Source organism: Felis catus, chromosome A3 (genome assembly GCF_018350175.1).
Source record: "Felis catus isolate Fca126 chromosome A3, F.catus_Fca126_mat1.0, whole genome shotgun sequence".
NCBI classification, from domain to species: Eukaryota; Metazoa; Chordata; class Mammalia; order Carnivora; family Felidae; genus Felis; species Felis catus.
In genome coordinates, this window is record NC_058370.1 from 80,471,151 (window position 1) to 80,497,643 (window position 26,493).

A 26,493-nucleotide genomic window follows, 5' to 3' on the forward strand; every position below is an offset into this window, starting at 1 on the left:
GAGAAAATGCATCTTAATAAGGGCATCCATTTTAAATAGAAATGGCTTCTTCATAAAACTTGCATACCCTATGGCCCTGAGCTTTGCTTAAAGCATTTGAGGTGCCCTTGCCAATCAAAACCATTTTTTCTTCAACACTTAGCAGAGCTATATGTAGAAAGATTTTCTTAAAGACTTTCAGCATGCTTAGCTAAGAGCAGTGTTTTTAGTCTTGCTGCACTAGTGTGCTGGTTCCTTTTATCATTCTGACCATCTGTGATGAAGTCTATTTTGTTAACTCAGAAAACCTCAATTTCTGTAAGACTTTAAGATGAGGCATTAACATATTTTTACGGATTGTGCTACCATTATGGTTTTGGAGACTTCTCATTTCTGTTATTAAAAAGAAAAACCCTGCCATCTAAGCTTCTCATAAGAAACTATTTTTACATTTATAATCTTTAAAGATGCTTATGAAAAGAAGTGCTTTGAACTCTTTCGGTAAGATTTAGCTCAGTCTAAAGCTTAACAACAATGTAATTTGAGTGAAGGTGTCTGATCCTACCTGTCAGAGATGCTGCAGAAAGATACATAAATCATGGCCAGAATCTCATCTGAAACCAGTTTAAAAATTCATGTAGCTAAAAGTCATTCCTGTGTGATCTGGTTTCTTAATACTATAGTGTGGGGATTTCAGAGCGGGAATGCGCCTTAAAACTCATTTTATCAAACTCCTTTATGCTACAGATGAGTACACTAAGGCCACACATTCTGACTGGAAAGTGTACTTTCTTCGCACTCTCAGAGGTTGCTTCCCAGATAACCAGCAGCAGCACCTGGGGGCTTGTTAGAAGGGCAAGATCTCAGGCCTTGCACCAGACTGATTGCGTCAGTTTTAAGATCCCCACGATCTTATGTGTTCGTGAGCACATTAAAGTTTGAGAGACACTGCCCCACACCACATTGTCTCCCAGGAGAAGGTCAAGACTTTGGAATCAGGTTGCCCCAGGTTCAAAATCCAGATTTTTCGCTAACTTGCAAAGCGCCCTTAAGCAAATGACTTGACCTCTTTGATCCTCCATTTCCCCGAGAGTTAAATGGGGATGATACTACCTATACGGGAAGGTTCCCTTGGAGTTTAAAGAAATAATAGTTGTGGAGTTCCTACCCAAGTGCCTGACAGTAGACCTTCCATAGGGAGACAGTGCCACGACTACTGCATATTGACTACTATTGCTATGCTGTTACTGCTATGGCTCCTCCTCCTACTCCTGCTACTACCCTGCTATCGCTGTGTGGCTGCTCCTGCTAATACTGTACTGCTGCTGCCGTTGTTACTAGTACCGTTGCTGCTGCTTTTGCTGCTCCTGCTGCTACGACTGCTGCCGCTCCTGCAGCTACTACCCCCGCTACAGCTGCTGCTACTTGCACTGCTGCCGCTAAGCACCACGGTTGTTAGTATCTCCGAAAGGGAAAGTAACCTGGCTTACACGTTGCCAAGTGACCTAAGTGAAACTGGGGCTCAGGTCTCCTGGCTGTTATTCCGGGGCACCTTTCCTTGCACCTGATAATTTCCCTCCTCTTTCAAGCGCAGCTGAATGTCGCTACGACCAGCATTCTTTTCTTAAAAAAAAAAAAAAAAAAAGTTTATTTGTTTACTTAGGGGTGGGGGCAGAGAGAGGGAGAGAGAGAATCCCAAGCAGAATCCGCACTGTGTGCACAGCACAGAGCCAGATGCAGGGCTCAAACTCACAAACTGGGAGACCATGACTGGAGCCCAAGTCAAGAGTCGGATGCTCAACCGACTGAGCCACCCAGGCACACCTAGAAGCAACATTCTTATTTAAGACCACTTCAGTTCCTAGAGTGGGATACAGAAAAAGGAGGCTGCTTTTTTTAAGGTTTCCATTTAAACTTCCTCAAACAATAAAGTCAGTTTGCTCAATTCTCTGTCCTTTCAAAGTGTCATAGCCTCAGCTCAGTCTGAATTTCTTCCAGGTGGCAGCTTCGGTTTCCTTCGACTGTGGAATACTGCCTTTCTTCAATTTTGCTTCTGGCCTCCAAAAATTTTTCCATAGAAAGCTATACTTGATCTGATAGTACATTTTATTTTCCTAGAAAATAGGATATATGTTGAACTTCAGGGTGACTTTGATGTTGTTGTTTTTTTTTAATTTTTTTTAACGTTTATTTATTTTTGAGACAGGGAGAGACAGAGCATGAATGGGGGAGGGTCAGAGAGAGGGAGACACAGAATCCGAAACAGGCTCCAGGCTCTGAGCTGTCAGCACAGAGCCCGACGCGGGGCTTGAACTCACAGAGTGCGAGATCGTGACCTGAGCCGAAGTCGGCCGCTTAACCGACTGAGCCACCCAGGCGCCCCGACTTTGATGTTTTAAATGAATCTTGTGTATTTCAGTCCTCACCCTTCCAGTATTCAGCCCTACACTCAAGTGCACCCACATCTCCAGATATGTAGCCCCACTTTGAACAGTTATAAAAGGAGAAAAAACTTTCAGTGTATGAAAATAAGATTCTGCCATTTTGCAAACTGAAATAGATACTGATTTCTTTCTTTGAGGTACCAAAATGACCTCTGGTCCCTGTACTTAGAACTGAAGGCCTGTGGGGGCACCCGGGTGGCTCAGTCAGTTGAGGATCCAACTCTTGGTTTCAGCTCAGGTCATGATCTCATGGGTTCATGGGTTTGAGCCCCACATGGGGTTCTGTGCTGACAGCACGGAGTCTGCTCATAATTCTCCCTCTCTCCCTACCTCCCTCTATTCCTCCCCTACTTGCTCTCTCACTCTCTGTCAAAATAAATAAATAAACATTAAAAACAAAAAAAGAACTGCAGGCATGTGACTTAATTTGAGAACACTGGCTAAAATACTAACCTCTTAGCCTCAGACATACTGGATTCCAGAAAATTATAAACCCCCTGGCTGGTGAAACAATATATTTGTGTGGAAAGCATCCAACTATCCCAACAAGATTTGTAAAAACACTTAGAAACTATAGATACTTAACAGATATTCCTGTCTCATTTATCTAAGGAAATGTAAACAGAAGAACAGGATTGTTCCTGGGGCCAGTTTTAGGCTTGGCCACACTGTAGGAAATAATGCAGTTCCACAATTTCCAAGGAATTACATGGCCTCAGATAGATGGACAACATGAAAGATGTGCATCTGAACCCATGAGTAGGCTCTTTAATTCCAGTGAAGGGTTCTGGGATGAAGTGGAAAACCCTTGACAAGCTCTGTGAGAAATCATGCACACCATTAGCATCTAAAATATATAAGCAACTCATACAATTCAGTGGCAAAACAAAAACAAACAAACAAAAAACCCAAAATGAAAAAAACAAAACAAAACAAAAAACCCAACGCGCGTGTGCACGCGCACAGACACACACACACACACACACACACACAAACCCACTTCACTTAAACAATGGAAAAAGGATGGATAGGTAGTTTTCCAAAGAACATATACAGATAGCCAACCACTATACTCAATAGTGCTCAATATCGCTGATCATCAGAGAAATGCAAATCAAAACCACAATGAAATATATTCTCACACTGGTAGAGTAGCTATTATCAAAAAGACAAGAGATAAGTGTTAGGATGTGAAGAAAAGGGAATCTTTGTTCACTGTCGGTGGGAATATAAATTGATTCCGCCACTGCGGAAAGCAGTATGGGGATTGCTCAAAAATGAAAAATAGAACTACCATATGATCCAGCAATCCTGCTTCTGGGTATATAGCCAAAGGAAGGGAAAACAGGATATTAAAGAGATATCGGCACTCCCGTGATCATGCAGCATTATTCACAATAGCCAAGGTAATAGAATCAACCTAAGTATCTGTTGACAGATGAATGAATAAAGAAAATGTGGTATATACATAGTGGAATAATATTCAGCCTTTAAAAAGAAGGAAATCATGTAATTTGAGACAACATGAATGAACCTGGAGGGCATTATGCTAAATGAAATAAGCCAGACACAGAAAGATGAATATGAATATCGCATGATCTGGTATATATGTGGAATCTAAAAAAAATGTTCAACTTGTAGTAACAGAGAGCAGAATGGGGATAGGGAAAGGGGGAGATATTGATCAAAGGTATAAACTTCCTTTATGAGATGAGTAAGTTCTGGAGACCAAGTATGCAGCATGGTGACTATTATTAATAATAATATATTGTAAACTTGAAATTTGCTAAAAGAGTAGGTCTCAGGTGTTCCTACACACACACACACACACACACACACACACACACACACACACTAAAAAAGGTAACTATGGGAGGTGATGAGTATGTTAGTTTGATTGCGGTATCATTTCACTATATATATGTACATAATACCTTAAATATTTGACAAATATTTCTATTTGTCAAAAAAAAAAGGTTAAAAAATTAAATGAGGGATGCCTGGGTGGCTCAGTTGGTTAGGCGTCCGACTTTGGCTCAGGTCACGATCTCTCGGTTTGTGAGTTCAAACCCCACATCAGGCTCTGTGCTGACAGCTCAGAGCCTGAAGCCTGCTTCAGATTCTGAGTCTCCCTCACTCTTTGACCCTCCCCGGCTCATGCTGTGTGTGTGTGTCTCTCTCTCAAAAATAAACATTAAAAAATGAAATGAAATCACGCACTTCATCCTCTTATGGAAGTGAAAAAGCACTGGTTTTTTGTTTGTTTGTTTTCATCTTCTTGAAGCCGAGACTCCTTGGCTGCTGCTAGAGTAAGTGGGTACAGTGATCGGTTTCCCAATTTGAGGGCTGCATCTCATGCTTGCTCAGTTTAGCAAGAACTGTGCTTTGTGTTTTTAACAAAACTTAGGCATTTGTAGAGATCCAAATGAATCAGAAGATCCAGTATGCATTTTCAAAGCACTCCCCTCTGTGCACATGTTGCCACAAACACACACACACACACACACACACACACACACACACACACATACACAAATTGGCTAAATTCACAAACAAGCTGCTTTATCAGGGTCAAGGAGCCTTAAGCATGGATCCAAGTGAGTTACAAGCCATAGATATAAATAAGAAGTCTAACATTTCCTCAGTGGGGCATAAGTACACAAATACACTGTGCTGTCCTAAATTCCAAAGGCAGTATTTCCCAGAGTCTTAAAAAAGAGGTTCTTTTAATTAAAAAAAAAAAGAAAACTATTTATGTATGTATGTATGCATGTATGTTCCCAGCACTTTACAAATGTTGATTCACTTAACAACTTCAACGATCTTTGCCAGGTAAGTACTCCTCTTATCCTCACTTTACGGATGAGGAAATAGAGTCACATATTGTTTGAGTAACTCGCCTGAGATTAAACAGCTAATAAATGTCAGGATAGGAACTCAGGCAGTTTGACTCTAAAATCTATGCTATTACTTAGTATGTTACATCATGAGGTTATTACGCTGCAATTTTCTTTATACCTAGCTGGTAGATAAATTTGTTAGCTTGTAGTACTGATGAAACCAGAATGGTGAATTTATTACTTGTATATGCCTACTACTGAGGCTCTGCATACAGCACTATATAATCTATAGTTTGTATTTTTAATTTCAAAGTCTTCAGTTAATTATTAGGTAACTTTTTCAACTCATAAGACTATGATAGTTTTCCCTTTAAGGGCTTATGCTTATAAGCTACAAGTATAAAAAGCAAGCTAAGCATTATTTCAAAAAGATCCTAAGGTTGCAATATGAGGGACCAAGTATAAATGCCCAGAGCTTACTAGAGATTTGTAAGAGAGAATTTAAAATGAGACTAAAAATTAGTTATTTGCCTGTTGAACACCTCCTTTCCTTCGGTGCTGCTTATTTGCATGACAATTGGGCCCTTAGGTCAGGGTTTATTATAGGTTGGGAAAAGTTTCCAATAGCCAACCACAAACCCAGGAATCAAAATCTCCCAACACACATAAAAAACAAAAAACAAAAAACAAAAAAACCTCCCTAATCTGCAGCCAAAAGTGCTTCTGGGTCTTGGAACTGCCCCATTGTGCCTGGGCCACTCCAGCACAGCCAGCCTGAGTGTTGCCATGGCGGCAGGGACCCAACTGTGTGGGCTGGTTTCAATAACCAGCAGCTGCTCACTTCAGAAAAAGCAGGATGACAGCCCAGTTCTGAATGAGCATTTTTCTCTGGGCTTTGACCTGACCTGCATATTGTTTTCCCATTGAATTTCCTTTTATTTATTTTTAAATATCAACTTTCCTTGAACTTTCCCTCTCATTTGTGTTGCATTTGGCAGGACTACAGAATTTCTCTTTCCCTCTGTAGAAAATGGGTTTTTTTTCTCTCTTTAACAGTCGGTGAGGTTTTCCCTGTACCTTCTTTATCTCCCCCCCTCCACCCCGCACCCCGCCACACACACAAACACCTTTGCCTCATTATATAAAGATGCAGGACAAATACACAGAGTTTAATTACTTCAAGAAGTTTTTAGGCTCAGATAACCTCTAAAACTCTTCCTGACTCACCCAACATTAAGCATATTTCATTTGTCCTGTGAGAATTTGGAGGTGAAACAGAAAAATGACCCTTTATTCACATTACTCTGGCCATGATCAGAGAATCTACGTTTTTTTCTTTAAAATTTTTTTATGTTTATTTATTTTTGAAGGAGAGAGAGATAGAGCGTGAGTGGGGCAGAGAGAGAGGGAGACACAGAATCTGAAGCAGGCTCCAGGCTCTGAGCTGTCAGCACAGAGCCCGACGTGGGGCTCAAACCCACAAACTGCGAGATCATGACCTGAGCTGAAGTCAGACGCTCAACCGACTGAGCCACCCAGGTACCCCGAGAATCTACGTTTTAATCCCAAATGTATTCTCAATTCACAGTTGATTCACAGCCTGTTTTTTTCTCTTTGTTTACATGTTGGCAAAATGCGAAGAATATAAAAATATAAAAACTACTAATATGATTTCTGACCCTCCTCATAGGGGTTGCAGAAAAACTGTTCTTGATGTAAGCAAGAGCTATACAGTGTTTGAGATGAATTTTGCCCTCTTCAGCTCTTGAGGGGTTTGGAACGATCTGGAAGTGAGGTTAATGCTGCTGTTGAACTTTTTTTTTTTTTTATGAACTTGAAACAATTTGTTTACAAGTTGTTACTAAAGACTGTCAGAAAAAAATGTTTGTGGACATAGTATCCAAAAGGCTGACAGAACCCAGAACTTGCTTGGTATTCAAAGGAGAGCTCATCCAACATTATCCTGCACACTGTATAATTACTTGCATGTTGGGAGCCAAAAAAGGGAATGCAATCCTGTGAATGTGTGTTTATACTGGAGACTTTGAGAAGCAAAACAATTCAGCAAGTATTCTTCAACCCCAGCATCTGGGAATAATTAATTGGCTTGCTATGGTTTACAGCATAAATTGATAAAAGTTGTCTGAAGCATTGAGGCCCTTTGCCTTATTTAAAACTTTCTGCTTTAGGGTTTTACATTGTGGCTAATTTTAGTAAATCTTTTTATTTTTAATCCTAAAATGCGTGACAAGGAAGAACCTTCTGCTTATGGTTTCTTGATCATTTTCTTTTTGGTCTTATTCCCAATGTGTTCAGGAAGCTGGTGCTCACACACCTCCGGGAGCCTCCCTTCTTCCTTGCCGTGTAATGCTGCAGGGGCAAAGAGCTCTCAAAAGTGAGGCTCTGGAAAATGTTGTTGGATTTTTACATATTGTTTTCAGGAAACACTTATCGGCGCTCTGAAGAGTTTCTCTAGAACATAGAACGTATTTTTGCTCCATTTTACAAATTTTAGGCCAGGGCATTAGAGATTGTCATGTGAGACTCTCCATCTATTATATATGGAAAGTATTGTGATGAGTTCTGATGGCTTATGTGAAGTGCTGCATTCCTTTAATTGTGACTTTTGGGAAGAAAGCACAGTACATACAGTTGACCCTTGAGCAATACCAGGGTTGGGGGGCCAACCCTCCATGCAGCCAAAAGTCCACATATAACTTTTGACTCTAAAACTTAACTACTAATAGCCTACTGTTGACCAGAAGCCTTACTGATAACATAAACAGTTGATTAATACGTTTTTTGTATGTTATATATATTATATTACATACTGTATTCTTACACTAAAGTAGCTAGAGAGAAGAAAATGTTATTAAAATCAAAGGAAAAAGAAAATGCATTTACAGCACTGTACTGTGAAAAATCCACAAAAATGCACAGGTGGACCTGTGCAGTTCAAACCCTTTGTTCAAGGGGCAACTGTATATATCATGTCTTCTCTATCCAACCTAACAATTCAACATGTTACAAAGAACTTATCAGTCACTGGGGATTCTCCTCTGGTTTCTTACTAAGGCATGCTAGAATGAAACACAACTGTCACTCTGGCCTTAGTTTAATTTGGTATTTCAGAGTAAGAGCAAATGTCTTATTTTTGTTGGCTGAGTGTTCCAAGTGTTTAACAGCGCTAAAAGTTTTCTATAGCACTTTTAAAAGCTCAAATTTCACAACATCCAGCTCTTTTCTTTTGAATCCTGGTGAGAAACAAACTGAGGAACTCCTCAAATACAGCCAGGATTTCACCCCACCTCTCTCTTTTCTCCGGATTCATCTCCACACCTTGACAACTGTTTGAAATCACTTGTGACCTATATTTCAGGTTTCTTTGGACTAAATATATGTCATTGTCCTTCACGGCCAAAAATAACTTCTAGAAAGATTTCTGTTTATATGGGGGCTGTACTCACCAAGAGTAACCAGACTGAGGTTCAGTTGTTAGGCTGGAGCACTCACTGCCCCAGAGCCAGAAGATGATCAGTTAGAGAGCTACTTCCAGTCTCTGTACAGTGTGACACCTTCCTGTTCCTTTCTTTCTTTAAGACTCAGAAGTAGGGACTGGACCTTACATCTATGGCGGGGCGGGGGATGTACTCTCATGCTACCACTCTCAAAAGCCAGTGCATGTCCAGTGCCTAGATTGGTACCAGTTGGTCATGAGTTTTCTCAGATCTGTTTTCTGATACCAAAAAAACATAAGTTACATGACTACAGAGAACTTCCCTGTGATTACCACTGTACCTTATCATGCAGAAACATTCCTGGTGCATATCACTTAATATTTGGCCGATGAGTGAACAAAAAGGATAAGTGGGTGTGCAAATGAGGTGAGTTTTTCCTGAAGCTGAATTTATTCATTTTCAGAACTTCTTTTTTTTTTTTAATGTTTATTTATTTTTGAGAGAGACAGACAGATAGAGTGTGAGCGGGGAGGGGCAGGGAGAGAAGAAGACACGGAATCTGAAGCAGGTTCCGGGCTCTGAGCTGTAGGCACAGAGCCCAATGTGTGGCCCAAACTCTTGACCTGAGCTGAAGTTGGACGCCTAAATGACTGAGCCACCTAGGTGCCCCTATTCATTTTCAGAACTTCTAATAATATGTTCTTCTTGCTTTTCCCATTTAAAATGTGTTTATTTTATAAAAATTATTACATAAGGTAAAAATGTTATTAGGGAGATTTTAGACAAATGGGAGCTATTAAGCAATATGATATTAGTTCCCCAAATTCAGGTACTCATCCAGAATGTTCAGAATCTGGAAATCACTCCCCAAAGCATGTTCTTTTTTGATGTTGCCTTGTCTCTTATGACTCTTATGTCTCTTATTATCCTTTTCTTCATAAAAGCTGTCTCAGAAGAGGTAACAAAAAGTTAATTTATATGAACCAAGGTGAAGAACGGAATTCGGATTCAGAATCACCAACAAAGTTGAGCATTCACTTAGTACTGTGCATGTGCACATGCTACCCTGCTTAAATTCTGAGATATGCATTATTATTTCCCTCTTACATAGTGACAAGTGAGCTAGATTTTGGGTGCCCCAGATCCTCCCCCACACAAGAAGATTGGAGGGCTGAGGAGGTCCAGAAAGTTAATGGAAGATGTGAGACTAAATGGTGCTTTCCCAGTTAAGGGTGATTTAGTTGGGAAGAGAGTGACATTGTGTTAAGAGTAAAGATGAGGAGGAAGAGTGAGCATACTGTAGTTTGGAACAGAGTCCAGACTGACTTGAATGGAAAGCAAGCAGCAGATAGGAAGATTGTGGATGCTCAGATCGCCTAAGACCATCATTTTGCAAGCATGAAGCTTCAAAACTTTATATGTTCTAAAGCTTGCTAACTTCTCAGGTTCCTACTCAGTCAGTCAATGCCCTGAAAGACATATTTGTCTCTGAATTTGTTTACTTGACTACTTTTGGCTTTACATAATGTTGCTTAGGAAGATGATTGTGCTCTTAACTGCTGGTCGTGTTTCCCTATAAGAAAGATTCTCCTCAGACCTTAGTAGGTTGTAGGTTTTTAAGCATAATCAGTCAATAGCCCCTACTGCTGACTGTGCAATGTGAGTTTTTTATAAGAGTTCAGACTATTGAGTTAAATATTTCCAAGAGAAGCAGAAGCCTAGCCTGTTCCAAGTTTCTAGTCCCATTAATGTATCCATAAGCTCAGTGTAAAAATTGTATAACATTAATCTTATTATAAAGGTTTACTTTTTCCAGTGGTGTTAGCCTATTGATCTAAGGATATGTGCACTGTTGTTAACTCTGAGTCATCCCGTTCGAAGAGTGGAAAGCTGATAAGCTTGACGACGTGTGTATATGTAAAGTACCTAGTTCAATGACAGGTGGTAGGTGTTCAACAAACTGTAAATACAGTGGATTCGCATTATTTGTGGGTCCTAATTTTGTGAATTTGCCTACTTCCTAAAATTTATGTGTAACCCCCAAATCAATACGGCACTTTCATGGTCATTCGTGGATGTGGGCAATGAAAAATTTGAGTCACCTGACCTACACATTCCCAGCTGCAGGTGAACAAGGTAACACTATTCTTGTTTTAGTTCCCATACTAGAAACAAGTGTCCTTTTTGTAATATATTTAGTGCCACATTTTCCACATTTTTGTGCTTTTTACCGGTGATTTTGCTGTTTAAAATGATTCCCAAGTGCAGTGCAAAGTGCCTTCTAGTCTTCCCAATCACAAGAATAACCTTTTAGAGAACTATATGTGTTAGATAAACTTTGTTAAGACATAAGTTACAGTGTTGTTGGCCAGGAGTTCAATGTTAATAAATGCATAATACATATTAAATAAGGAAATAAATCATCTTTAAAGAGGAACATCTATAAAACAAAGTTATGTATTAATCAGTTGATGAAAATGTGACCACAACTCACAGGAACCTAAACCTGCATGTTCCCTAGGAACAATGGTTCCATATTTGCTAATCAGTGTTCCCAGCAACTTTGTACCACAAAATCTATTGCATTTATTATTGTAGTCATTTAAGAAAGCCAAACTCTGGTTTCTGCCTAAGCCCAATTTATTAAGACTATCAATGATTTTGTAAAGTTATATCAGATTCCACCATCTTTCCTATGTTTACACCTTACCAAGATTCTTGAAGAGGTATCTTTTCATGGTCCACGTTCAATAAAATGTCCTTTCAGTTCTTGAGCCAATCTTGCTTGGGTTAATAATCTCTGACTCAGGCCCACCGGTTTGTTAAGTTTGGCATGAAGTCAGACCTTCCCCGCCCAACCTCCCCCCCTCCTCCCCGACTCTTGCCAGACCTGTATACCCACTAGAATGATTGATTTCTCGGGTTGAACCTTCAAGTCTACTTCACAGCCCATCATCCTGGAATTCTATATCCAAAGATGAGGCCTGTGTGTCTGCATCACTACTGAATCTCCTTACCTCTGTGTTTCCTACAAGTGAGGATCTACCATGTGACACTCAGATAATCTGGGCAGAGAGACCCATAAAGAGTTGTAATATAAATAATGTTGTCAATGATGTGTAGATGATGCTGTGGGAGTATGAAGGAGAGACAGTAAATCCAGCAGGAAGCCTCTCTGGGAAGGAGAATCAGATGTTACCCACTGACTGGGCAGACTCCCAGTTACCACCTTGTAGTATCTGTGATGGCATAATGGGAGGCCTTGAGTGCAACTTGGTAGAGGGAAGTCAGGAGACTTGGTCACAGGCCACCTCTGCCTTCGCAGCTGTTTGACAGCAGGCAGGTTACCTCACTTCTCAGTTTAGATAGCTCCTCTATGAAATGGAAGGAATAATACCAACCTCACAGATTTCTTATGAAGATCAAACGAGATAATGTAAGTGATAAAACATGGTATAATATATATTTTATTTATAAAAGTAATGTGTGTTATAGCAGAGAGGTAATGTTCATGCAAACATTTGGACTGTTCTAATTTCAAAGTTTAATATTAGGATGCTATGATGTATAAGAATGACAAAAAATATAGACTGTCAGCCATGAAGACCAAATGCAAGGACCTCACAGGCCCTAGAGATTGTTGAGAAAGAGTACGAGTTCCTGATTCCACAATCCTGAAACATGTTATAAGGAAAAGTACATGTCTCAGTGCTCCTGAAATCTCCCTCCAGCGCTTTGTTCCCCCTTCTCCTTGTTTGGAGAGCAGGACTTAATTCAGAGTAATTCCAAACGTTAGAAATGAAGGATTTTTTTTTCTCTATCCTACTTGAGATTAGGCGCTCTTAAGAGGACAGCGGCTGAAGAATGCTAAGAATTCTTCCCTCCACCCAGTCAGGAATGTGTCCTGCTTGGGGTGCTTAGGAAGAATGTGAGGGCTGCCAGATAAGGCCCAGAGCTTGGCCATTGTGGGCTTGTTGCGAAAGGGGGATGGGAGGAGCCCTCCTCCAGAACCAGGCCTTCCTCAAGATCTCCCAGAGGTTGCTCTCTGGCTGACAGTAGAGACAAGAGCTGGTGCTGCAGAACTAACTTCTGCAGACCATGAGTGAAGAGACAGCTCAGCCAGACATGTGAAACAAAGACACAACAGTGTTCTCAGGCTTTGGGGGAAGTACTCTGGAATCAACACAGATGTGAGCTTGACCACAGGCTGTGCTTCTTACCTGTTAGCTGCATAACCTGAATCAGATACTCTAGAAGCTTGGGTTTCCTCATCTGTAAAATGCAAATAATAATAGCACCTGACTAGTATAGTTGTGGGAAGCATTGACTAAAACGATGTATATAAAACACTTAGCATAGCACCTGTCCACAAATGGGGGCTATAAAGCCTATTTTTATATACTAGCTTTTAAACAGTTTCAAGATCCTGTATTTATTCAATGTTACAGTATATAATGTGCTTTCATATTTGTTATTTCTTTTTTTATTGGTCCCAGTAATTTTTTTTATATTATAAAACAATTTTATTTGCCAATTATATCTTAGCAAAATTGGGGAAAAAATATGTGCCTCCTGAGGAAAGTCCACAAACCACCTATGGAATATCTTTCTCCCACATACTGACCCTGAATTTGATCAAGCATCTATATCTAAATGTCAGTTTATAATTACAACTTACAAGAGGCATATTTGAAACAATAGCATACAAATGTAATCAGTAAAATCTAGACCATTTCTTCAACACATAAATTCCAAGGGAGATAAACAAAAAGAGAAAAAATCCTAGAGTGTTACTTCTTTTTAATTGCATTAAGCAATGTTGTGAACTTGGGTATCCTAGGGATGATTTGTAGATAGTCATCTTTTAGAACGAGTAATAGAATGTCAGATTTGACAGTTATCCTTGGGTCTTCTCTTAGCTCTTGTCCACACTGTATCCCTATCCCAGTTTTTCTAGTGAACTTCCAGTTACAGCTGCCTCCCTCCTTCCCAGGCATATTGACTCCATTCAACCAGTGTAGCTGCTCTTATGCAAGTTCCAATGGGAGCTTGGAAGAAGCCGTTGTCGGAGGTCATAGAGAGGCTCAAAGGCTTCAGGGATTCTATCAGGTAGAGTTATCCTTGAGGGGCCCTGGGGGGAAGCCAGAATGCCTACTTGACTCCATTATGTTTGGGTCTCAAAGTTCAACCTCTGTTGGAGAAGGCCTGCCCTGCTCCATGCTCTTATCAGGGTTCTCTTTGCTTGTTGCTTTGCTTCTGCCAGCCTTTCTTCTCCTGGGGGCAGTGAAGGAGGCAAGACTGTTGTAGAACTCCCAGAAGAATGTGGTTCTGCAAACCAACTCTGACTCTTGGTGTTCCTGAAGCCATGGTGCCACTCCACTTTCCTGGAGCCTGAGTCTTGATTCCTACAGCTACAGTGGATCTATTGTGTACTTCTGTAGACTTGATTGTGGATTTTTAGTCTCCTCCTGGTAAAGGAGAGATAAGGATGGCAGTTGACCTATTTCCTGAAGTCTCTGTGAACTTCCTGACAATTTTCTCTTCCCTAGTCTTGGTCCCCTGTAATAATCAGCCATGGACTCTGGACATGGAATCCTACGTCCAGCTGGGAGCAAGCTTACCTCTCCACTGATTGCCTTATTGCTTCTGGGCTGGTTCCTATATAATGCCACCCATGTCTCACTCTAGAATCTCAGAGAAACTTCATCCTTTACTGACAGTAAATATTTTCTGGAAAATACATGCCAAGACCATTGCTTTTATTGACCTTCTTAAATTCCTAAGTGTATGGCCTGAGGCAAAATGGGACTACAGTTTTCTGAGTTGGCAGAACGGCTAGTGAGCAAGAGACAATGGCTTATGTGAGGGACTCAGGATGGGGTTTGGAGGAACTGTCCTATATGAGTGTTTAAACCTGGGGTAAGTGTCTAAAGCAGAGTCTAAATGATAGCAACCTCTGTTATGGTTATGGCCTCAGTTGGTGCCAGGTAAGAGATATTCCAAGGTCTGAGTAGACAAGGGTAAAGGAGGGTTGGCTACATGTGGCCAGGCTGCAGAAGGCTCATTTATGGAAGCAGGATCCAGGCCCAGGGAGGTTGGATGGCTGCAAAGAGATGGAAAACCAGAACCTCAGTCACTAGCTAAAGTTCAGAGCACAGTCAGGCAGGCATTCGACGACACCTTTAACATATTTCATAGCCTCAGGCAAGTGTGTGCTTGATGCTGAAAGTGGCCTGAGCACCAGCCTATATTTTTTCTCCAAACACCTTCTCCTGGTGATTTGTCTGCTTTGCCTTCCACTCATGGCCATGACTCAGTTACTGCTTCTTCTAAACTATTTAAACACTGTAACTGCCTTCAGCCTTGCCCAATACTACCTTTGACCTGACTCTACCTTTTGCTTTTTATCTCTGGATACAATGCTTATCCTAGGGATGTTTCATGTATCCAAAAACCATTATTTTACCCTATGATAAAATATTACACCCTATGATAAAATGCCTTATTTTACCTAGTATGGTGCTCTTCAGCCTTTCCTGTCTCACTGACCGGCACCATCAACCTCTATTTTTCCAAGCTAAAAATCTGAAATTTATCATAAACTTCCTTCACCTCTCCATCTACCATGTGCATATTTCACTACAGTGACTATCCCATCTCTATTCCGCCATGTGGTAAACATCACCAGTATTTACCAATATCCAATTCTTTTCTTTCTGGGCATAGAAGAGACATACTTCCCACCTCATTTTCAGTTAAGTGCAGCCATATCACTAGTATGGACCAATGAAACATGAATAAAACTTTGCATCTTATTTCTGGGCTAAGGTAGTAAAAGAAACTTTCTCAGTCCTCTTTACCTGAAACATCCCTCTTCTCCTATTGTGTTGAATGCAGAGGTTTTATGTTGAGATGGTAGTGTCACCAAGTCAAAGAAGCCTGGCTAACTGCATGACTGAGAAATAAGCTTTTGTGATAAACCACTGAGATGTGGGGATCATTTGTTACCATAATATAATCTATCATATCCTGACTAATACAATGAGTGAGGCCTGCTGATTTACCACTTCATATGCCCCTCCAGTCCCTTCACTGCTCTAGCTCAGGACCTCAATATCTCCTACTAGAACTATTGGAAAAGCTTTAAAAATGTCTTGTCTCCAAGTTGTCATCCCTCAGACTCATCCTCCAAACCGACATCAGAGTGGTTTTTGTGTAACTCAAATCCAGCCATGTATTTGGGCTACACTGTTTCATTGGCTCCCCATCACTGACATGATGAATAGGCTGGTGACATGACAGGTATTCTTCCTAGCCAGCCTCCTCTCCCATGTCTCTTCTCCCTACATTTTACAACCAGCAACACTTAAGTGTTTGTAATTTCCAGAATAAGCCATGTTTCTTTGCTTTCACTTATGCCATTCCATTTATCCAAAACATCTTTATACAGCCTTCATCTTCTTCTTTGCCTGGATAACTCCTGATTCTTCAAGAATAGTTTCTTTTTTTTTTTTTTTTTAATTTTTTTTTTCAACGTTTATTTATTTTTGGGACAGAGAGAGACAGAGCATGAACGGGCGAGGGGCAGAGAGAGAGGGAGACACAGAATCGGAAACAGGCTCCAGGCTCTGAGCCATCAGCCCAGAGCCCGACGCGGGGCTCGAACTCCCGGACCGCGAGATCGTGACCTGGCAGAAGTCGGACGCTTAACCCACTGCGCCACCCAGGCGCCCCACAAGAATAGTTTCTAATATCACCTTTCTGCAAAGGGCTGGAGGATGATTCAGGAGCACTGAGACATGTACTTTTCCTTATAACATGTTTCAGGATTGTGGAATCAGGAACTCGTACTCTTTCTCAACAATCTCTAGGGCCTGTGAGGTCCTTGCATTTGGTCTTCATGGCTGACAGTCTATATTTTTTGTCATTCTTATACATCATAGCATCCTAATATTAGTTAAACTTTGAAATTAGAACAGTCCAAATGTTTGCATGAACATTACCTCTCTGCAATAACACACATTACTTTTATAAATAAAATATATATTATACCATGTTTTATCACTTACATTATCTCGTTTGATCTTCATAAGAAATCTGTGAGGTTGGTATTATTCCTTCCATTTCATAGAGGAGCTATCTAAACTGAGAAGTGAGGTAACCTGCCTGCTGTCAAACAGCTGCGAAGGCAGAGGTGGCCTGTGACCAAGTCTCCTGACTTCCCTCTACCAAGTTGCACTCAAGGCCTCCCATTATGCCATCACAGATACTACAAGGTGGTAACTGGGAGTCTGCCCAGTCAGTGGGTAACATCTGATTCTCCTTCCCAGAGACGGACTCCAGTGAGAGAGACTGGGAGTGTTGGGGGTTCAGGGAGCTGGTTAAGGCACAAGGTCATGGTGCCTTAGTAGCCATAGACTACAAAAGAAGTGATCCAGCATCTTGAGCAGCTGAGTCAAAAAGCCAAGCCAACTACCTAAGCAGTGATTTTTAAGGTATGCACTCTAGCCAACTGGGAGGCCACAAGCATCTTCCTGATGTTCCACAAACTGATCCCAAATGTAAGTCTTGTCTTTGGATCTTACTAGCAAATGGCCCTTGATGTCCTAGATTTTCAGTGTGTGTGTGTGTGTGTGTGTGTTTCTCTAAAGGCTACTTACTAATGTCTGCAAAATTGTTAGGAGTTGGTAGTATTTTGTATTCATAAATAAGAATTTAGCACATAAGTAGAGTTTACTGAGGACTTGACTAAGTATTCACCTGGCTGCCAGGCAACACTTGGCAGTATTTGCAAGCTCCCACTATAAACATGCATGGGCAGATTGTTGAAGGATCCTCAGTTTTGGGGAAGATTGTTCTGTTACCAGTATCAGTGCTATGATGAGTTGATTATTCTTTTCTGTGGTTATTATTCCTGCTTTTTAATTATAAATTACCCTTCTCTATCTTCATCATCATCTATTTTCTTTGAGGTATACTGTTTGATTAACCCTATGGTAGGAGAGTGATATCACCATAATTTATCACCTTTAAGTTCTCTGTAACAAAACATTAGCATGAATATGGATTGCAGTACACATAGAACTGTCTATGTCAATATTGCTAAAGCAGATATTCACACAATCTGAACAAAATGTGTTTGCACAGCAACAGTTTGTTGCTACCAGAGAATTCTTTGGAGAGTAGGAAAGACTGGAGGAGTGTGTGAGTCTTGGAGCCTTTTGCCTCAGGTAGGTGGGACTCACGTCAAAAAAGTTTGAGAATCACTGGGTGGAGAGAGAGAACTTGGGTTCATTTTAGTGGGATAGAAAGAAATACAGAGACTAGAAGAGAGTGAATATTTGAAGGAAGACTAGGAGGCGGAAATTGGAGAGATTTCTGGTTCTGAAGAAATTATGCCTACCATGTCTTTTCAGATGTCTGTGGCCTCAGAATGGATGTGGGAGGAACAGTTAAAGGTGAATACATATCCAGGGGGCCCTATAGGGTAGTCTGTTTCAGGCGCTGTGCAAAAATGCCTTGCCAGGGCAGGTGAGGGCTGAAATCCAGCCTACTGGTTCATTGACCATGAACCCTAGTGCCAGTGAGAGAAACCTTTCTGTAAATTGCCTCTGCAGAATGCCTTTTAGTAAGTTATTTAAAAGTGCCCCTATGTGCAAATTATGGCCCTTAAGATACTCCAGGAAATCCTGGGCTACTCTTTTTTTCATGGATATACTGAAGGTGGCCACTTTTGCTCACAATCAGAGAAGATGGCTGAGTAACCTAAGGATATTGTACAGGCATTCAAGTAGACTTGAGACTTAGAGAAGAGTCCAGTAATGTGCTTATATTGTGGCAAAGTCAGAACATGGGAAGTAAACAGCCTAGTTACAAAATAAGGTCTTCCTTCAGTTTCTTGAAATGCCACCAAGAAAAACTTTCAAATACTGCAAAAAAAGCCATCTAGAAGGAAGAACCCATAGAGAGATGTCTTCTTATTCTGAGCATCTTTGGGTTTAGATTCAGGCAAAAGGAAATCATCTGGTTATTATGAATAATTAAAAATTCATTAAATGAAGCTGGCCAAAATAGAGCTATCCTCTTCGAAAACCAGTTCTAAATCTTTCCTGGAATACAATTTCACCTATACTTTGTTATAAGCTTTACACCTCTGTTAAGCACTGTATGCATTCTGTTTCGTAAAGTGATCCTTGTCTTCAAGTAAACTTTAGTGAATAGTAAGATATTATTAAATGTAAGGATGTAAAACAATATTTAGTTTGGCTCCTGAAAGTTATTCATGTTGATTTCTTATCTAGTAACTATTGAGGGAGATGTGCTGACATTGTGCTATTTTTGGAGACTGAATTGCCATATTCCTTTCAGAATTCACATTTCAAAAATGGCAATAGTAGTGTCAGTGGTTACCTTTATTTCATTTACCCTAGTGACTGAGTGACTATTTATTTGGTATGAATAAAGCTGAGGGTTAGCACATGTCTCTGGCACACTAGCCATAATCCTACAGGACTGTGTGGTTGAGAAATTCCCATGTGGGCTTGATGAATTGTACAAGATCCGTTATTTTTGTTTTCTAATGGTTTCCCAACCCACAAAAGTCCAAGCCATTGTATTGTTGGAAGAGCAGGCAGAAACCACATTGCTTTAAAAAGTTTAAAAAAAAATTTAAAAATTCTGAGAACAAAAACAAAACCAAAAAATAAACCAAAACAAAAAAAAACACAAAAAATGATCCCCCACCTGTAGTCAGTGGAATTTAGGTTCCCAAGGGTTATGGTCAATTTCCATAACTTGCTCCCTTAAGCTATGAGTGGGCAGGCCTATAACATCGTTGTTTGTCTTAATTCTTCACATGTGTGTAAGGGCCAAAAGACATCAAATACAGGGGCTTTGGAGGGTAAAGCCATAACAGCAAATAAATGCAGTTTTTAAAGATCCAGATGAAGGAAGAAGGGGAAAATTCTGTAAAAGCAATATTCACTCCCATCTTTTTTGTCCCCCAGATGGAATAGGGTATGTTGTTTTGTTTCCCTTATGATTCATAACCTGGTGTCAGCACTAGAAAAGAATAAAAACAAGTAACTAGCACTGTAAATTCATAACATGCATTCATATATGTTAGCCTGAGAGTCAAAATAACCATGTTATTAGGCTCATTTTAATGCAGAGAACACTGAGACTTAGGCTACCTGACTCACTCAGGACAACTCAGCTTGACAGGTACAGCCTGGACTCCAAGCCCCATCTTCTGATCCTAAAGTCCATGCTTTGCATTTTTTCAGCATACTCTAAAACCAAATGGCATCCCTTTTTTTTTTTTTTTTGACCTCCCACAATAATTCGTACCAGTTTAATCAATCCCCAGGTAATGGAAAACTGATTTAACTCTAACATCAATGTCATACCTGTTACTTCAGGAACCCAGATGCCTCTTGGCTGGTTCTGCCGTTTTTACAACCCATGTAAGTATGAAGAGCTTGAGAACACCATAACCTCCCCCAGAAAGCCGAGGTGACATTAACCTGAATTCAGTCTGGAGGCTTCTCCTGATTTGCTGCAGATCTCACATCACGGGGACCTGTACCTAATAAATTTTAGCCACTGTCATTCCTTTATAATCAGCCTAATTACCCTAGCATTCATATTTTTCTTTGGATTACTTTTGTTTTCCATCTAGTTTAATGTAGTCCTCCATTCCATCTTGACCCCAATCAACTCTCTTAATATTTCAGTCTCTTGTCTGAAGGTCCATTAGGTAGCTAGCACCTGGAGGTGTTAGAAAACCTTATGCCTTTTTCACTGTTGCAAGTGAATATCTATGTATCTATATCACAAATTTCTCAACAGTAATTAAAGACTTGCCACAGACACTCAATACAAAGCATAAAAGTTGTATTGACAGAAACATTTTTAATAAAAAAATAACATGGTGTTGACCACCAAATACACAGGGATAGGTTGTTAAATTATATAACAACTTGGTTTCAAGGTTAAATCTCAACCATCACCAGCAAAGTGTGTTGTACCAAATGCCCAGAGGTCTGGAGCTAAAACCACAGCTAAACTGAGATTTGGGATATATTTTAGTTTTGGCACATACAAGAAACAAGAGGACAAGGCATGGTTCGTTTGAGCATTTGTTCAAAGCACACTGAGTATATGAATCCCCCACCACAAATTACCCTCTTCCACAGTTCCCATTCAACTTCCAAATAAAAGAAATTGAGAAAGTATTTCTCCCCAAATGTTGAGGGATTTGTCCTTCTTTATGATTTTTTATCAACCAAAGAAGAATCTTAAAGGAAAACACCTTCCAGCCTTGTGTCTTCTTCTTTATGAACTGTTTCATTGGGTTAACGAAAGATCATCAGGTCAGAAAAAAAAGTTCTGCTCCTAGCCGGAGACCTACTCCTGTAAAGACTTTTTACAGTCAGTAAACAGTCTCCCCTGCTCATGCACTCTCTGTCTCTCTCAAGAATAAGTAAACATTAATTTTTTCTTTTAAATTATATATAAAAAAAGATAAAGTATTTAAAAACCTGAATACATGTAAGATAGCATGACTGAAATGAGGCAGTGGCCTATAACAACTGCTCTGGTGACTTCTCACAGCACAATTCTGTGCTATTGAGAGTCTTTTTTTTTTTAATGTTTATTTTTGACAGAGAGAGAGAGACAGAGCATGAGCAGGGGAGGGGTAGAGGGAGAGAGGGAGACACAGAATCTGAAGCGAAGCAGGCTCCAGGCTCTGAGCTGTCAGCACAGAGCCCGACATGGGGCTCAAACTCACTAGCTGTGAGATCATGACCTGAGCTGAAGTCAGACACTCAACTGACTGAGCCACCCAGGCACCCCGCTATTGACAGTCTTTATCTGAAGTCTGACAAATTTATTTGTAAAATCTGTCTTTGCCAGAAACATTGGCAGGCCATTCATAACCAACCCTTCTGTGCTTAAGAGCTACATAAAATAGTAGTTCTACATAAATACATAGAATAGCTAGAACAACGTAAATTATGGACAACTGTGTTCTCCCGTTAGTTTTGCACCTGGAAGGAAATACCTAGCCTCTGAATGAATAGTGATGGGATGTTAGGGAGACTGTATCATGTCACAAGAGGGAGTTAGAAGACAGGAAGTTAGGGTAGTATCTCGGAGGACTCTGACTAGGATAAGGAAGGGGCTGAGGTACCTGGGCATATTTATTCCAGAGAAACAAATGTTATGGGAAGAACACAAATGCTGCCACAAAATATTGAAAGGGCTGTTACAGAAAAGATAATTAGATACTCTGTTCCAGAAGGCAGATCATTGGAATAAAATGAAGATGTTGAATTGAATGATCTCTAAGTTCCCTTAAATAAAATTCTGGTGTTTCAAAGTTACAAGGAGAGAGGCTGTGGCTCAGCACAGCACATAAATATGAGTTTTCCTTCAATGGGCAGAGACACCCAATCCTGAAGATATTTTGACATTTGGAAGAAGTCTGGATTGCCATTTAAGAAAAAGGTAGAGGGCATGCCTACATTCTGAGTAAATCAAGCTCTATGACAGCATGGCCTCTCCAATTCTAAGATATTTTAATTCTTTAGTAGGATGTGATGTGTCATAGAAAGTGCTAAATAAGGGGTCTATGTGTCCTTCATTGGCCATGGGGGTAGATACTGTCTAGCTGGAGATTGTTGTCATTCTCCAGTTCTCCCAGCTTGGAAATTGCTAAGAAGCAGATTTTCCAGTGCATTTGAATTAATAGCCTTATTTCTACTTTATCTGGGATTTTTTGGTGGTTGTTCATTGTAAACATCTGTGAAGTTTTTTTTTTTATAGCAGCTATAAAACCAAAGCCACATACAAGCACGCACCAAGAAAATCCTATACTCAGCCTGGAATGAGGATGTCATTGGATACTGTTGTGCAGATAGCATGTGGTAAACTGATTGACAAAGTCTAGAAATAAATCAAGATTATCCTAACGTTTAGAAATCTGACAGACAGATGGTGCCAACACGTTTCAAGCTCTTAACTAGGTCATAGTCTTATAATAAGTTATGATGTTTCCTGACCTTCTAGGCAGCTATCCTGCCTACCTCTAGGGTTTGGGTTTAGGGGAACAATTTCACCATCAACTACCTATAAATTCTCTCACTGGAAGAATAAGATTAACAAGAGCAAATTCACCGAACATCCTATTAACACTGAAGTGAAGCTCATCCCAGCAGTTATGAGGGAGCTAAACATGTAAAGGTCATGCACAAGAACAACTTGTATACTAAGCAAGAAATAGAAGACAGAAGGCCAAAAGAAACAATGCATATATTGGGATACCTTCAGCTGCAAGTGCCAGAAAACCCACCTCAAAATGGCCTAAGCAGAGGGAATTTATTGACTTACATAGCTGAAAATTTCAGGTTTGGCTGGACTCAAAGATGCAGATGATGTCCAGACAACATTCACAATGCACTCCCCTGGATCTCTCTATCTCTCATCTTCGCTTCATTCTCAGAAGATTCCTTTCACCTGGTGGCCCCTAAAAACTCCAGGCTTACATTCTTCCCAACCCCAAGTCAAATAGAGAAAGTACCTTTTTCCCAGCAGTTTTTGCACAAGGCCCTGATTGATTTCATTGGCTTGTTTTTGGTCCTGTGCACCTTCTTCACTAATGGTAGAGGCCTAGGGCTGGGTTTATAAAGTCAGCACGTAAACCACAAGGACAGAAAATGGGAAAACTAGGGAAGGAGGAGGAATAAATGCTGGGCAGGCAAAACCCACAGATGTCTATTTGCTAGAATAGCTTCAAGCAATGTGGTAACATCACTGATGTCTGGGAAATTTCTATAGACTGTAGACCCAGGCAGTTGGAGATCCAGACTTTGCTATTTTATGAATAGAAGCTCCAGTTCCATCATAGATGAGGATATAGCAGCTCTAAGCACACCAACCAATTCTGAATTTTGGAAGGTCTTTAGTCTAAAAATCAGTGTCAGGCACATTTGGCACAAGAAGACCCCATATTCTCAGAGTAGATAAGGCTACTCTGTATCAGGCATACACATTGGAACTTATCTAGTAGTGCCATCTTAAGAAACAAAGAACAACTCTGTGACAGTATGGGGATGTGCATAAATGTTCAGATGCAAGTGTCAGTAGTCTTGGTGCTGTATCACTGAGAAACCCTTAGAAGAGCACAATAGCCAAACGGTGATCTTGGAAACTCATCTTTCATGTGGCAGTGGGTAGAAAAGGGAGGGGACAATAAGTTAAAACCTGGGCTAGACTCCTCTGTGTGGGAGTAGGGGAAGTCACTCCTTGAGAAAGAACGAAAGGTAATAGCTTATTGCTCTGCTCCATTTTCGAGGTGGATGGGTAAGTCTGGACAAAGTAAAACTTTTCAGCAAGTTGAAAAATGAGTTCTTCAGTCAAGGTAGGGAAAAGCCACTGTGGAAGAAAACAAGGGAAAGGCTCTAGTTCTTGAGGGTTTAAAATGAGCCATTCAGTTTTAGGAGCCATAATTTGACTTTGAGCACATGAAGACATTGGCATATATGTCCCTTGGGGGCAGCTCCTTTTGCCCACTATTGCCAAACTTTTAGTTACAGTCAGGTGTGGATATGCCTTTTAACAAGAATTTGTATTTCTTTTTTTTTGGGGGGGGGGGACAGAGAGAGACAGAGCATGAACGGGGGAGGGGCAGAGAGAGAGGGAGACACAGAATCAGAAACAGGCTCCAGGCTCTGAGCCATCAGCCCAGAGCCCGACGCGGGGCTCAAACCCACGGACCGCGGGACCGCGAGATCGTGACCTGGCTGAAGTCGGACGCTTAACCGACTGCGCCACCCAGGCGCCCCAAGAATTTGTATTTCTTAATGATACAAAAAGCCTAAAGTCCATCAATGACTTAAAAAGAAAATCATGTTCCTGTCTTCCAACCTCCTTTTCATGAAGTCTAGCAGGGAAGGAAGGAAGGAGGAAGGGAATTCCATATATTCACTAGGATTGTAATAACAAAGTACCACAGACTGTGTGGCTTAAAAAACGGAAATTTATCATCTCATAGTTCTGCAGGTTAGAATTTTAAGATTGTGGTGTAGATGGTGTTGGTTTCTTCTGAGCACTGTGAGGAAGAATCAGCTCCATGCCTCTTCCCTAGCTTCTGGTGGTTTTCTGGCAATCTTTGGCATTCCTTGGCTTATAAATGCATCACCCCAATCTGTGCCTTCATCTTCACATGGTATTCTTCCTATGTGGCCATCTGAGTCCAAATTTCCCGTTTTTACAAGGAAAGCAGTCATATTGGATTAGGGCCCTTGCTAATGTCTTCTTTTTTAAAATTTTTTTTAATGTTTATTTATTTTGGAGAGAAAGAGACAGAGCATGAGCAGGAGAGGGGCAGAGAGAGAGGGAGACACAGAATCTGAAGCAAGCTCCAAGCTCTGAGCTGTTAGCACAGAGCCTGATGTGGGGCTCAAACTCATGAGCAGTGAGATCATGACCCGAGCCAAAGTCCGATGGCCAACCGACTGAGCCACCCAGGTGCCCCCTAATGATCTCTTCTTTACTACCTCTTCAATGACATTTGTTCCAAATAAGGTCACATTCTGAGGTACTGGGGGTTAAGACTTCAACATATGGGGGAGGGTGTGCACAATTCAAACCATAACAGTCCATAATCATTCTTAATATTCCAGAGGTTATAAATGGCTGCCTGCACATTTTGCTCCAGTGTTTCAATTATAGCACTAAATATATACTTAATATTATGATGGCATTGGGGAGGGGAGTGTACACTTCAGAATTCCCTCTTTCTCATCACTGAGATAATCCTGGTGACTGAAGGATAAAAAAACAGATTCTTCCAGCTTGAAAGATTTATATATCTTTTGAGTCAAAAATTGGAGGAAAATCAAAATTCCTTTTGTATAAAGGGACTGAGTCTTTGACTTTCCAAGCAACGGGAGAGGAGAACCCGTTGTTACTTTACTCTCAGTAGGGACAGGAGAATACAGTGCTTCTCTTTCTACTCCCCCTCTCTGAAGTAGGAGCATGGGAATGGGGTTGGTTAATTCCTAATTTGGCTTTTGAGAGCGATTTCTCCTATTTCTGATACAAACTAATTGATCACATGTTGCTGCAAATACCCACTTGCCCAGTGTGAGTGAAGCTTTGTGCTGAACAAAAAGAAGACAGCCCTACATTTAACCACAGTCAAGTCCTTTGTGGGGCAGACAGGAATAACATGCATGATTGCAACCCATAAATAATACACCTCATGTCATCTGCATTTTGCCTACCCTTTAAAACAGAGTCTGCTATTCCCGGACAAGCCAATGTTAATCCTAGACTCCTAACTTCAGGGCCAGTTCTTGCAGGGAGTGGCATTTCCCTTCACCTCTTCCTCTCTCTATATTTTCAGTCCAGCCAAGCATAAATAAGTAGGCAGTTTCTACCCTGATCACTGAAGCTCTAAAGATAGGGCACTGAACCCACTAAATGATGAATACATGCCATATGGAGCTAACGGCAAGTTCGGATATAAATTATCTCTGTATTGCTCTCTGCATTGCAGATAAAAAGTCCCTTGTGTCATCTCTTTGTACTGAGCTGTGTGTATCTGAAAACAGCAAAAATCACTGAGAAAAGTGGGACATTTAATTTTGTCTAAAAAGGACTGGGTATTGCTTGCATTGATTAGTGAATGTTTTTAAAACATTATTTGATGTTGTGCACAATTTATTTCATTGGAATATTATATTTGAAGCAAATATTTGAATT

The 26,493-nt window shown here is 40.5% G+C and overlaps 1 protein-coding gene and 1 long non-coding RNA gene across 5 annotated transcripts in view; one reads left to right on the forward strand and one right to left on the reverse strand.

Moving 5' to 3' along the window:
- Positions 1-12,016: 12,016 nt before the first annotated feature.
- EHBP1 (EH domain binding protein 1) overlaps positions 12,017-26,493 on the forward strand; it is a 365,510-nt gene continuing 351,033 nt past the window's right edge. For 3 of the 4 annotated variants that reach the window (XM_045054259.1, XM_023251703.2, XM_045054260.1), the window contains exons 1-3: positions 12,017-12,157; positions 13,715-13,830; positions 17,052-17,282. Coding sequence is in view for 2 of the 4 variants with exons in the window: in XM_045054260.1 (XP_044910195.1) it covers positions 17,281-17,282 (2 nt within the window). In the remaining 2 variants the exon portion in view is untranslated. The remainder of the gene's footprint in view (positions 12,158-13,714; positions 13,831-17,051; positions 17,283-26,493) is intronic. The other variant, XM_045054258.1, reaches the window with a different exon arrangement.
- On the reverse strand, positions 13,505-17,114 carry LOC111559822. The gene is made up of 2 exons (XR_002741146.2): positions 16,791-17,114; positions 13,505-14,824 (listed from the first exon to the last, which is right to left on the reverse strand). It is a non-coding gene; the product is annotated as an uncharacterized LOC111559822 (long non-coding RNA).